At 46.2% G+C, this 14,453-nt stretch overlaps 1 protein-coding gene across 1 annotated transcript in view; it reads right to left on the bottom strand.

Annotated features, from left to right (window-relative positions):
* The window catches only part of PANX1 (pannexin 1), a 47,770-nt gene extending 36,892 nt beyond the window's left edge, over positions 1–10,878 (bottom strand). The window contains 1 exon segment of the mRNA XM_046637485.1: positions 10,406–10,878. Coding sequence (XP_046493441.1) covers positions 10,406–10,586 — 181 coding nt within the window. The 5' untranslated portion in view covers positions 10,587–10,878.
* Between the last annotated feature and the right edge of the window lie 3,575 nt (positions 10,879–14,453).

Raw genomic sequence — 14,453 nt, 5'->3', positions numbered from 1 at the left:
GTGAGGATTTTAAAAAAAGTTCTCAGTTTTAATTTCTAATATGATAAACACCAATAGATGTAACTCACAAACAAAAGCTTTTGGAATCCTCAATAAAATTTAAAACTGTAAAGTGTAAAGGGTCCTGAGATCTGAGAACCAATGCTCTAGAGAACACACTTTGCAAGAGGAAGCAGATCAAGGATGTTCACTGAACCACTGTTTGTAGTAGAAAAAAGTGAAATGAATCCACATGTCCCTCAACAAAATGATCCAGTGAACTGAGGTGTAGTCATACTATGGACAATTACGATACATCTAAAAAGAAGAGGCAGATCTACATGCACTGACATGAAAATATCTCCAGGACACGTTACAGATAAACGAGCAAATTGCAAAATATTAAGGCATGGCATAATTTTGTGAAAAGTTCAATAATGACAAAATGTTAATAAAATCATGTTTTTCCATATGAACATAGAGCCATGTAGAAGGATACACACTGAAGAGTAACAACAGTTACCTCTAGGGAAGAGACCAAGATTGAAGCATGTCAAAAAATAAAGCTTTAATGTTCCCTTACCACCTGAACTTTAACACAGACACACGCAAACACACACACATATAGACATTTGGCAAATTCAAATAATCTGGAAAATTCCCTCTGCTGCCACAGCAGCAGCATGGTGGTGGGACCAACTGGGGCTGGTGCAATGAGCATCTCAGACTGCCCCACTGCCCACAGCCTGTCTCATCAGCTGAAGCACTGAGTCCAGGTATAGCTGATTCATCCTTCTTGCCAGAACATTTACCACTTTCCAAACCAATCTGGAAGTTGTAATAATTCTCAAAGCACTTCTACTTTATTTAGCCCATCCATCATCTGTTACAGCTTCCCGCAATCACAAAGGCAGTACTAACAGCAGTGATCAAATACAAAAAGAAAGCGGGAACCTTAATGACACCCCAAAATGTAGAGAGATAGTGGTTCTCATAACTATCAAAAAGGAAAATATCCAATAGTTGAGATAACCTGACATATTCTCAACAAGGATCTTGCCGATAATGATCCTCTTCCTATAATTCACAAGTTACGTTTTAAATATTTAATATATTGTGAGGAATCGATCTCCTAAAGATGCAACAATTTGTGCTAGACAAGGTAGTCACTTCGATTGCCAAGTTTTGGTTTCCTTGCTCATGGTTCCAATATTCTACAATTTTACTTATTTAATTTACCCAGGTATCTCCTTGCATCTAGAAATAAGCTAGCATGAAAGCAATAACAGAATGATCTGGTATTTTGTGAGAATTAATAGCCCCGTGGAACAATACAAATAGCCCTAAAAAAGGCTCCCTTTCAAAAGAGTTTTCTACACAATAAGGAAATCATCCTAGATCACTGGATAAGGAACGAGTTCCTCAATGACAATGAGGGAATCACCAACTAGAGTCTTGACTTATTCCACAGAAAGGATAAAACAGATTGAAGAGAGAAATGTTTAAGTAAAATCTTTGAAGATAATTAGGGAAAAAAATAGATGGATATTTAACTGCTCTAAGGATGAGCTCCATCAGTCTAATCAGAATGGAATCAAAGAAATAAAAATTAAAAGATGGACAGTTTTGACAACTTAACTTCTGTTCATCAACTTACCATAACCAAAATTCAACTGAGAAAAAAGTTATCTGCAATAAAGGACAGCCAAAACCCATATGAAACTATGTTATCCGTACATATAGTTAATAAAATCCATTAAGAAGCCCACATCCCCTTTGAAAGGTAAGCAAAAGACAGGAACAGACAATTCACAGAATTATATAAATGGTAAAAATACATATGGAAAAATTTTCAATGCCATAATTGAATAAATGTGACTTAAAACAAGGGCATACCTTTATTCGTCTATTAAACTGTCAGCAATAATCCCTCAATGCTGCCGGTGAGAAGGGTGTCCTTTAACTGCTGGCGGAAGGGCCACAATGAACTGACTGGAGGGTGACCCTACGTGAATCAAGAGTCCTGAGAACGTTCACACGCTGTGACCTCATGATCAGACTTACACAATTTGTTGAAATACTGAGATCTCCATAGCAAAGAGGTTTATGTTATTTATATACACTATTTATAATGCTATTAATATTTACATTTACATACTATTTATACATGTTTATATATATATGTTATATATATACAAATACATAAACATGTATAAATACATATATACATATATGTATTATATTATGTGTACTATATTATTAAGATATTATTTATATATTATATAATATATTATATATAATACAATATATATTATTATATAGTATACATAATATTTACAATGCTTTTTATATAAGCCAAAAAATTGAAAAATGGTTCAATTTTGATACACCCAGACAACATTCAATTTTATAGCCAACAAAAGCAAGTTTACAAGATTTAAGAAAGTGGTGAAATGGCCCCGATTTCGTGTTCGGTTTTTAAAAAGTAGAATACAAGTTGTCAACCACGTATACATAAAAAAGCCTAAGGGAAGATACACCAAGATATAACAGTGGTTTTATCTTCGGTGGTGGAATGACTGCTATTTTCTCTTCTTTCAACATTTTCCATATTTTCAAGAGTAAGCTTTATCTTTATAATCAAATACACATATGTATAAATATAAAGAAAGGGAGTGCAAGCTCTAGAGAACGGATAAACACAGGAGAAGGAGAAGCAGCCCCTTTCTTCCAACATACCTCTTGAACCTCACACAGAGCCAGGCTTGCGCACACAGCTTCTCCTTAGGTCCCTTCTCCCCAGCAACCTCCATCTCCAGCGCTGCCCTCAGTACCCCCAAGGCACACAGCTGTGCCTGCCTCACTCAGCCAGGGCACAACGCTCCCAAACTGCCTCACCCTCTCCCCTCTGGCCCACACTCTCACTGCCTCAGTCAGGGGTTTAAGACAAAAACAATCCAAGGGAGCAACTGGCAGCGGAAGGTTGGTGTCTACACGGTGTTTTAAAAGGATGTCACTAATCCAAACCCAGATTCTGCAAAGTTTCCAAGACGTGCGTTCAGTTTTCACTAGGGATAGGAGTTTCACCTATGTCGAAATAATGGATTATTTTCCATAGCCTCATTTTCTTTTTCTTCTTTCTTTCTCATCCTTACAAAATGTTGGCTTATTATCCGTCAGTTCATATTCCTTGCTCTATTACTGCTATTCTAGTCAGTTCCAGTGACATTATACAGAGTTTTCAAATATTTTTGAAGGAAATTTTTTTTTTAAGATTGGCACCTGCGCTAACATCTGTTGTCAATCTTTTTTTTTTCTTCTTCCCCCCAAAACCCCCCGGGTACATAGTTGTATATTCTAATTGTGAGTGCCTCTGGTTGTGCTATATGGGATGCCACCTCAGCATGGCCTGATGAGCGGTGCCATGTTCGTGCCCAGGATCCAAACTGGTGAAACCCTGGGCCACCAAAGCAGAGCACGTGAACTTAAGCACTCGGCCCCAGGGCCAGCCCCTGAAGGAAATTTTTTTAACAGCAACTCTTTCAAGATACATAAAACTTCCATTTTATAGACAGTATAATAACTAACACTCAGGATCCAAAAATGCTAAAATCCTACTGGCATCCCTGATGATTCTGTTCATTTACATACTCTATTGAACGCCTACTATGGACCAAGTTTTCTGCTGGAAGCTATGGACAGAGCAGTCAACTCGACAGAGGACAGATGGTCCCTGTCCCCAGTGAACTTAAAGTCTACTGGGGAGACAGTATTCAACAAATAATTACCTAACTGCAACTTGTGGTAAGTGCCTGGAAAGAAACTAACAGCGTGCTATGAGTACACATGAGGAAGTCCACCGAAAGTTGCCATTTTACCCCTGAAAGAGGCTATTTCCTTCTTAAAACCATGAACACATCAAAATGCCTCTTCCAATCTTCTGATAGGGTCACACAGAGGGAGCAGAGGTGGAGGGTATACAAGGCAGCGTTTTTTCCTACTTACTGAAATAAGAACTCAGGAACGCGAAACTATCCTGGAAAATGATTTCATCCTTCTGGAAATTGATCCTGCTCTCTTCTCCTTTCCTTTCAGTATTGGGAGGAGGGCAGTATTTATATAGATTTATGTACAAACAAACTTTACGTGTAATAGGTGAAATTTTGAAAGAAACTAAAAGTACATCACTAGAAGAGTGCTTAGATGAATTACATTAAGAATATATTACGCTATGGAATATTATTCTGCCTGCCTATTGAAAATAGTGACGGAACACTTATATACTGACATAGACTGCTCTTCAAAATACACTAAGTGGGGAAAAAGCAAACCACTACGGTATGACTCGATTTGTTTAAAAAAACGTGCACACATTATATTCATGCAGAGAAAGGGGACTTTCAGGCTGTGCAAGTGTCCACGGTGGTCCCATCCAGCTCACAGTGAAGTAGGTTTATGAATCCTTTGCCATGAGAATGTATTTAGGCACTAGTTGTACAATAGAAATACAACAAAAACATTAAAAAGAAAACCACATACGCATCAGTATGCTCTCTGGACAGCAGGCATCCTTCTGGAAGGGGGCCAGGAGGCTCTCTTGGCTCTCTGATTTTAAGTGTGAGGTGAGGATGTGTTCTTAGGGGACCTATGTCCCGAGACCCTAAATATTAGCCCATTCTTATAGACACCCTTCAAAAGAATCAATCAACTTTGCCATCTAGTACATGCTGAAAAGCAGCCTGAATACATTCCCAAAAATGTGCCTAAATTCAGCCACAGCAGAGCAGATGACTGAAGCCACTCTGCTGCTGGCTCAGTTGGAGGAAACAAGAGGAAGCGTAAGCCAACAGTACTGGAAGCAGCCGCAGTTCTATCTGTCCTTTGGGTCACTGTGGCTGGACCAGCGCTGCCCTGTAATGACAGCCGCAGAGCAGAGAAGGCTCCCTGGTCAGACCAGACACCCTTTCCAGGGATCCCCTGGCTTCCCCCGCTGCTCATCTGGTCCAGCCAGCCTGGCTCAGGGCAGGAAGCATCCCGGCAGGAGTCAGAGGTTCTCCTCTCCCAGGGTCTCCTAACATGCCAGGTTATGGCACCTAGGCATTCTCATCAAAGCAGCCCCTGAGGAGGGACATCTCGGCATCAGGCCCCATACAGCCCTAAGCCTAGGGAACTGAAAACCCTATCAAAAGAGCCCAAGAACATGAATGCCACTCAGAGTCTGGTCTGTTGAAAGGTAGCACACTTAAGGAATTCGTTTCTTCGATAGTTTAGATAAGTACTCCAAGAATTTCAGAGCTGGAAGGCCATGCAGTCCACTTATGCCTGTCTTCTACACGGAGGTGTCACCTAGCTATTTCCTCAGTCTCTCTCTCTCTGTCTGTCTGTCTCAGGGAGAAACGTGCTGCACATCTAGAGGCATCTGGGGACAGGTGTCTTAGAAATTGGGGTCCCTCCGTGGCACAGAACTCTTGTCTCCCTGCAGCTTCCACACTGGTGACACTCGCGTGGTCTCCGAGCCACACAGAATGACACTCCTCTGTCTTCCACAGAAGAGCCCTTCAACATTTCGAAGACAGATTCCTCCTCGCCACAAAAATACTGCAAAAGGGCATTTAAGGTACTTGCAGTAAAACCTAAGCTTATAAGTCAAGTGGGGCAACTTTGCCCCTCCCACGATGACCTGCACTCATGCATGCGATTATCAGGGGCGGACATCTGGGAGGAACGTCCTGGCCTCACCAGGACAGCACTTGTGTTACTAAAGGACACGGGTACCACAGCAACCGGGAAGCCTCCCTCCCCACACCATGGACCCCTTGCCTCCAGCTGGTGAATTCCAGGCACTGGCTGGGACCTGGCAACTGTAACCTTTGGCCAGATCTCAGCATCCTTCTTCCATGCTGCCCCTGCCCTGGGAGCCGTGCCCCACCCCACCCCCTCAGCCCAGCCATTCTCCAAGGGAGAACTCTGGAGAATGTGCTTCCAATGTGCTCTGGCATTTCCTTCACTACATTTTTATTGAGCACTTGTTGTACACCAGACATGATGCAAGGCGAGGGAGGGAAAAAGTGAGGGCTGGTAAAACCGAGTCAGTGCTGACTATCCCCTCTCTGGCTCCCAGTGGACAGTTTTGTAGCCCAAAGTCACAATTACATTTAAGCTGTCTTCTGCTGTGTGCCAGTTAACACATAATTGGGTATTTCCCCCTACCCAACTAATCTTACCCTCTAGGGGAGCCAGGCTTGCAGTATTTTGGAAGAGCCAACCAGAAGCAGCAGCCTAACCAGAACAGGTGTACGTTTTAACTCTTACATCAATGCAACAGTCAGAAGCTCACTATCCAAAAGCCTTCAAAATGCTCCCAGACACGACTCAAAATTCTCCCAGCAACTCCCTCCAGAATATTTCTGCTGGCAATTCTCACCATCACAGGGCTGTCAGGATCCATAAGCAGCCACAGACCCAGGCTGCCACAAAGGCTACCAGCGTTGCCCTCCACCTTGACAGTAGGCACCAGCCCTGCTCTGCCCTTCTGCCCCTCACCACTTCTATGATGACTCATAACCCATGAGCAGATGAGCAAGGGAAAGCCCCTTCTGCTCTCCAACCCCACAGCAATCCTCACCGGTCCAGGCAGCCCTACACCAGCACCCTCCACGCTGGCCAGTGTGAGTTGCCTGGGAAGTGAAAGGGCCAGAATTCTCACAGAGTGCACTCTACCTGCAGCCACCATGCTGGGACCCCGCAGAGCCTGCATAAAGGTCAGTTCCCTGCTCTGCCATGGGGCTCTGTGGCCTGGGCAGGGTCTGTCCCTCTTTTCTGAGAGGAACCCAGTGGGCTGAAATACTGAGACAATGGGCCAAAGACTAAGGAGAAGCCTTTAAATGAAGCCCAATATGTTTTATCACATGAGGACATTCTCTCTCTCTAACCTTCAACACCCCTTTTATACACACAGAGAGCCCGCCCTTAATTCTAAAAAACAGTCTATGCAAATTTTCAGATTTATTGGAATCTTTTCTCTAAAGTAAAAGTGTTTCCTTAAAGTAAAAATTGTCACCCAGTTACAACTTGAATCCTATTTTACGGAATGCCAGTTAACGGAAAATTTAGTTTTCAGAAAGTAACTGGAAAAGAAAATTTATTTTATGCTTAAGAAGATTTTATATCACAATCAATGGATTTTTATATATACTAGTTTATCACTACAAGTGCAAAGAAGAAATTTGATGTGTCATCATTCAAGGTGATTTTCTTGTTTCCAATCCTATATACACACGCCAGCTCAGATGGGAAAACCATGAGACTTAGTGCATCCTCTTCCATATCAGGCCCTCCAGACTGACCTGACTCCTACTTTCACGCGACCGTGCCCTTACAGCTCCCACGCCACACACCGTCTCACGCCTCCTTGTTTCAGCTCACACTGCTCCATACAGTTGGAATCCTGCCTCAGAGTTCAGTTCAAACTCTTCCTCGCCCTGAACCCCTGGCTGTTCCTCCAAGTCAAAAGCAACCCCCGCCCCCCGCCGCCTTCCACTGTACCAGGCTTTAGCACACACCTCTGACACCACCCAGATTCCATGAATCCTGTACTAGGAGGGTTATGTGTCCATCTTTTCTGCTCGATCGTGCTTCCAGGGGGCAGGTCCTATATCTTACATGTGCTTGTCACCCCATTGCCAAGAAGAGCACCATGCACACCAGGCTCAATAAACTTGTGATGATCCCAAAGATATATCACCTTTCATTCACTCAATAAATGTTTATAGAGTGGCTTCAATGTGCCACGCAAAATGCCAGCTTCTAGGGATCAACATAAGATCAAATATCTTGTAGGTGAGGCAGCCAAATAGACAGGTCACAGTGCAATGTGCAAACTACAACAGAGCATATTCCAGGCACCAGAGAGGCAGGGAGCAGTTCTCATGAGAGAGACAATGAAGCCATGTTTTAAGCTTGCAGGCTCACCTCACACTCCTCCTAGGGCCAGTACCCACTGACCAAAGTGGTGGGCAAAAGTGCCTGCTCCATTTAAATTACTCCTCTCTCTGTTGTCACTGTTCTCCTTTATTGCTTTGTCTTCATTTTTGCACAAAAGCTCAATTTGCACAAAATCAAATGCTGCATGACGTGACCCCACTGGACAGACTCCAGGCATTAATTTATGTCCCTCTCCTCTCTAAGCCATTCCTCTGTCTTTATCTCATGTGTACTCAACCTGAGAGGTCTTCCCTGGTCCTGCTGGCTTCATCCCACATGCCTGTCCTCTCCTTGGAAGCGTCTGAGAAGACGTAGAAGTCTGCTTGACAGCACTTCACTCAAATCCCTGCCAGCCTTCACCTGCCTACTGCTCAGAGCTGGACACTATCTTGTCATTGAATCACACACTGCTGGATGATGTTACCCTTCTAGCACCTGGCTGGTTGGTAAACTCCCAAAAGGCAGGAACAGAACCATGCCCCAGACTCCTTTCATGTCCCCCTCAATGCACAGCAGTGCTATGCACACAGCACAAGGTCAAGATCCTTGCTGGGTAAACCCACTCCCAACGCCAACCAAGCGACTCTCAGACAACCCACCAATTTGGATGTGTCTAGAGCATTACTGGTGCAGGCGCCTCAGGAATCCCTCTAAAATGTGAGCTGGAGGTGAAGTTTAATCACGGAGGGTAACCAGCTCCTCCCTCCTGGCATCAGGTGTCCAAGACTCGTGCTCCTCTTAAGAGAGACCAAGCCTCATTTACTCCTAGCACTGGGTCCAGCCCACAGCTGCTACTCAAGGAACATTTGCTGAAGGGAGAGATTACCTCCAGGACCCAGGCTACTCGGTGGGTACAGAAGCCTCAACTCCCGGCCATCTGGAGGGAAAAGAAAGCCTGTGACTATGGCTGTCCAAAACAAGGGAAATTGAACTTTTATTTTTCCACAATGAATTTGGCAACTTCCTGCCAAGTTGAACTACTTGGTGCCGTAGATCACAAAATCAAACTCATTGTAACCCTCTTCTATGTGACACTTCCCTCGACTTCACTATTTCTATCAACACCACCACCGTTTTCCACTCCCCCAGGCCTGCAGCCTTTCCATCAACTCAGATCGCTCTCTGCCCCTCATGGCCTATTAAAATCGAGGTACCCAAGTGCTGCTTATTGCTGCTTGCTCTCTCAGAAATCCCCCTTCCACTCTTGGCCCCAATCAGGCACAAGACCTCAAGTGACGCCCCATCATACGGCAACCAGCCTCCCTTGTTCCAACTCCCCTCCATCACAGACCCTACATGCTACCGTGAGGCTATTTACTAAATAAGTGCTGTTTTCAATCAGTCCACCTCTGTTCAAATAATAACTTCACACTTTTTAAACCAACAAAGCTGTACTCGTCTGTTCTAACTGACCCAGGCTCATATTCACTTTCATAACCCAGGAACCCTAACTAACCTTCCTGCCTCAGTCACAGCCTGTCCTCTTCCAGGAACATGTAACATTTTCTACCATCTCAAAATCTTGGCAAAGGTCTCCCCTCTCCTTATCCAAATCCCACACACACACTGTAGGCTCAGGACCAGCCCAATCTCTCACATATGCTTTCCCCAACATTCAGCCCCACCAGCCTCTCTCTCTTTCCCCATTCAGAAGTGTTTCTAGCTGTCAAACACTGCCTTCCTGTTGACTCTTGAACAGTCTCTCCCGTGCTGAAAGTCAGAACCGCCAATGAGGAAGACCCGACACTTATTGGCCATGTGATGCTGCCCAAACCAGTAGACTTTCCAAATCCACAGAACTGTTATTATGATCAAATGAGAATTTACATGATGGAGACTCCATCGCACATTCATAAGGCCCACCAGGTGGAGGATTTCGGCTTCCATCCAATACCTGCCAAGTGCAGGTATCTCGTGTCATTCACAACCCTGCAGAACTAACGCTTCAGTAAATATCAATTAAAATAAGATAATGAAGAGAGAACACACTTTCCATGGAGCGCTTGTCTTCACATCCTCCGTTCAGCCACTCAGGAGCTTCTCTGGTACAAAATTTTAGGTGACTACACAAATGCTTGTAGGGAAAAAGAGAGGAGACAGTTGTTCTGGACCGCAAGGGCGCCGGTCATGGATGGCACATGAACACGAAGCCCCAGTCGGGATCAGTGGGGCGCAGGGAACAGAAGGACTGAGGAGTAGAGATACGAGCACAGTCCACAGGAGGACAAATGAAGCACGTGGACAAAGAATGTTTCAGACCATAAAACTGGGGCTACCTTCCTTCCCAACGGTCACGCCCATCGCACCTGTGAGCGCTGTCAGGGGCTAGCGGAGATTTACGGCGGCGCGCGGTAAAATCACTTCTCCCCAGACCCGGGCACCTCTGATAAGGCCGGCTCAGCCCGGCCGGGCCCGCCCCGCCCCTCTGGCTCCCAGGCCTTACCGATCGAGATTTCCTGCGCGAAGGCCAGCGAGATGAGCAGCAGCGGCAGCCCCACGGCGATGCACGTGACCATCTTGTCCACGGCCAGCTCCAGCCGAAGCCCCTTGAACTTGAGGTCCGAGGGCTCCTTCAGCAAGAAGTCCGAGAATACGTACTCGGTGGCCAGGTGGGCGATGGCCATGGCTGTGGCGCGCTGGGCTCGGCCAGGCAGGGCCTGGAGGGTAGGCCCTGGTACCGCCGGCGTCGGGAGCGCTGCGCGGCGCCTTCAACCTGTCATCGGCCAAACCTGCGGCTTTCGCTTTCCCTTTGCCGGCTCCCCAGTTGCTCCTACATCCCACCAGACTCTGTGTCTCGATGCGTACGGCTCTCAGCGACGCACAGCGCCGAAGCTGCCTCCGCGGGCGCCTGGGCGCACGAGCTCTCGCGCTCTCTCCTCCGCCGCCCGAGGGGCGCGGACACGCCCCCGCGCGCTCGCCGCCGCAGGTCCCTGGGACGCGCGCGCCACCCGGGCTCCGCGCCTGTCCCGCGCGCCGGCAAGCGCGGGAACCAACCACGGAACAAAGCGCTTCCCTCCCGCCCAGGCCCCTCCTCTCCGCCCCAGCAGCCAGAGCTCCTCTGGGGAGGCTCCTGCGCTCTCGGCGCGCTCCGCAGCGCTCTTCCGGAACCATGAGGGGGACTAAGTATCCAGGAGTATGGGGTTTCCGGAAATCGCGGTGACGTGGGGCGGGGTGGGCGCGGCAGCATCGCGCGACCCTGAGATCTACCTGCGCGAAGGGATCTTCCCACCGAGCGAGCGGTACCTCTGAAAATCCTCGAGCCGATCCCATCCTCATTCTCCCACTTCCTGGCACCGGAGAGTTTTGAAATCGGCCCCTTTCTGGAAGAGGCCCCTTATCCTGTGGATAGGATGGCCCCCTTTTATGCCCCACTCTCTTTCTACCTGGCGGAATCAGGTTAAAAGGAGCTGCAAACGCTTCAAAAAGCAACGAGTGCCATAAAAGCCAATAGAGCTGTGTAGACAGCGTGTGTTGAAGAGGGAGCACTGGCCCCTTCCAGGAGCTCTGCGTGACAAGGAGGTTCTGCGGGGTCAGTGGTAGTGAGCCCTGTCATAACTAGGTCTCAGGCCTCCATTATCGCCGCTCGGTCTGCGCTGCTTCTCTTGCTCTCCCAATCAGAGCCTTGGTCCAGGAGCCAGCGGAGGAGTGTCCGCGGGTGAAGTGGGTGTTGAAGGGGAGAACTACTCCTGAACCACTTAGAGAAAGTGGCTGCTGACAAATAGACGAGAGATGCTCTAATCAACAGCCTTTGGAGCAGACAGGACCTTTAAACGTGAGGACTCCTTGGGCTGGACTGGGCTGCCTTCTCTTCTCTTTGTATGCGGGCGGGTCCATACATGCAAGCCTGTTCTATATTTTCTCAGCTCCTACGTGTAGATCTCCACCCTGGCCTGCCCTCCGAGCACGCATCCAAGGGCCTACACAACTCTTCGCTTGGATGGCTCACAGGACTTTAGTCTCATAATGGCCAGGACTGCAAGCTTCATCTTCCTCTCAACCGATAGTCCTCTTCCCCATCTTGCTAATGCACTGCCATCCACCCATAGGCCTGTTGAGGAGGGGGAAACCTCTCCCTCTTGAGTCTTATGGCTGGACTAATAATAAAATTGTCAGGAGACCTGACTGACAGGAGATCATTAAAATGATGTTCAGAGGGTAAAGGAGGCAAGCAACTTATATATATATCTTTTTACACAAAGACACAATACATTTGTGAGGAATTGACAGGACAAAGAAACTTAGGTTTGGGATGTGTAGTTAGTTGTAATTAGTGAGGAACTGAGGTAGTAAATTGGTAAATCTAACAAGGTTTGTTTACATGGGCCTCTCGGCCCTGAATTCCCTAGCTCTGGCAGTAAGGATGTCTCTATCTCCTCCTCCTACAGGGAGGGTACCTTTCGTATGGGAGATTTATTTCCTGCTTTCAGAAGGAACAGAGAGAGGACGATCGAAATTTTGCTTTATAAGTCAAAACGAGTAAACTTAATTCAAAAGAATCAACATGCCATTGTGGGATGTTTTGGGGTAGCCTGCCCTGGGCCCCAACATGCCCAAGCCAGAAACATGGAATGCCCTATTTAACGCTTCCATCTCTCCCAGCTGCCGTAATCAATTTCTAAATTCTCTTGCTTCTCTTTCCTAAATGTAGAAAATCTGACAGTGTTTCTCCACCTACACTGCCAATACCCCCATTCATCCTCTCTCCTAACCACGTACAGGGTTGTACCCCCTAGGCCCACAAGCCATTCTCCCCCACAGCTCCAGAGGGAGCTTTTGAAAGCTCCAATCTGATCATATCACTCCCCTACTTAAAGCGTACATTGTTTTTAGAATAAAATTCAAATTTTTTAGCATGGCCACTGCCTACCTCGCCAGCTTCCCCTTCAGTTCTTCAAGTTAGCCAGGCCCCTTGCCTCCTCCAGGCCTTCCCTTGCCCAAAGCACTCCCACCCGCTGTAGCCTCTTTGCCTGGCCCACTCTTATTCACCCTCCTGATCTCAGCTGCATGTCACTTCCCCGGGAAAGTCTTCTCTCATGATACTAAACCAGATTAGCCCCTTTATTGAATATTCTTGTGATACTGGCACTACCAGTTACCAGCTGTGGGCCTTGGAAAAGTTACTTGACCCTCCTGTGCCTCAGTTTTCTGATCTGCAAAGTGGTTCTATCTCTTAGGATTGTGATAAGGATCAAATGAGTTAATGTGTGCACAGTGCTTAGGACAGTGCTTTGCAACTGTTGAGTGTTGTGTAAATGTTATCTGGTACTGTTGCCCTCTTTCTCCTTCTTAATGATAATCGCAAATATAATTCAACTAGTATTTGTTTAACTGTTCATTTATTTAATGTTTGTCTTGCCATTTTTATGGTAAGCTTCGTGTGGGCAGGTCCATGTCCATGTATACCATTCTTGTCTCCAACACTTACCACAAATGCCTGGCACACGGTAGGTATTTTAATTAATATTTATTAAATGTCTGAAGGAATCTGAAAATATTTCACCATGAAAATTGTTTAAAAACAAGTGGCCCAAATTGCACTCATTTATCCATACATTCAAGGCATAGTAGAGGCCAGTGATGGACCAGTTCTGGGTTCGATGGATGGGGAAGCAAAGATGAAGTGGACATAATCCATTTTCTCAAAGACTTCATGGCTTAGTAAGAGAAATAAGGCATGTGCACAATTAACTATAATACAAGTTAGAAGGGGTAAGTAATATTGTGAAAGGTGGGGTGTGCCAAGGTGGAGGTGTATAGAAAGAGTGGGGCCTGGGAAGATGAGTCAATTTGTGGCAGGCAGAGCTGAGACAAGAGCTTTCTAGGAGTGAATGAAAGCATGGACCATGTTTCCCTTCTCTCCTTGTCAAAATCTACAACAGGCTTAAAGGTCCCCTCTTCTGGAAGCCTTCCAGGATCCCCCTGCCCACCTTCTGCCCCACTCTCTCCCTCAGCACTTCCTTCCTCTGGTCTAGCATTTAGCTCATTTGCCTTGTGCAATGGTTGATTGCATGTCTGCTTTCTCATTAGGTATCAAGTTCCTCTGAGCATCGGGATGGAATTTTAGCAGTTTTGTAAATTGCCCTCAACTCTGGAAGAGTTTTGTACGTTTAGCCGGAAGTCAATCTATGTTTGTTGAATTTACAATAAAGGCAAGAAAGAGAACCTGTCAGGAAATGGGAGGTAGAGACATCTGACACTGGTGTGGGCAAGATGAAGGCGAGGGAGTCAAAGATGAAAAGGTTGGGGCCAGAGAACTTAATTTGGACTTTTTTTCCAGCAGGCATTACGGAATTTTTGGAGAGGAGTAATACAAATAGACTGTGCTTTAAAAAGATTAATCTTCCATTCACACATAGAGTGGATCAGAATGCGGGGCCAAGTGAGAGGCTGTCGAAATTGTCCATGTGAGAAGTAATGCGAGTCCAAACAGGGGTGCTGTCTCTGAGGACAGAGAGAAATGGAACAGAAGACAGTGGTAATTAAGGGAGCCA

The sequence above is a fragment of the Equus quagga genome, chromosome 14 (genome assembly GCF_021613505.1).
Source record: "Equus quagga isolate Etosha38 chromosome 14, UCLA_HA_Equagga_1.0, whole genome shotgun sequence".
Taxonomy (NCBI): Eukaryota; Metazoa; Chordata; class Mammalia; order Perissodactyla; family Equidae; genus Equus; species Equus quagga.
The sequence above is the reverse complement of the archived record's forward strand: the minus strand, read 5'-3'. Positions and strand labels throughout refer to the sequence as shown.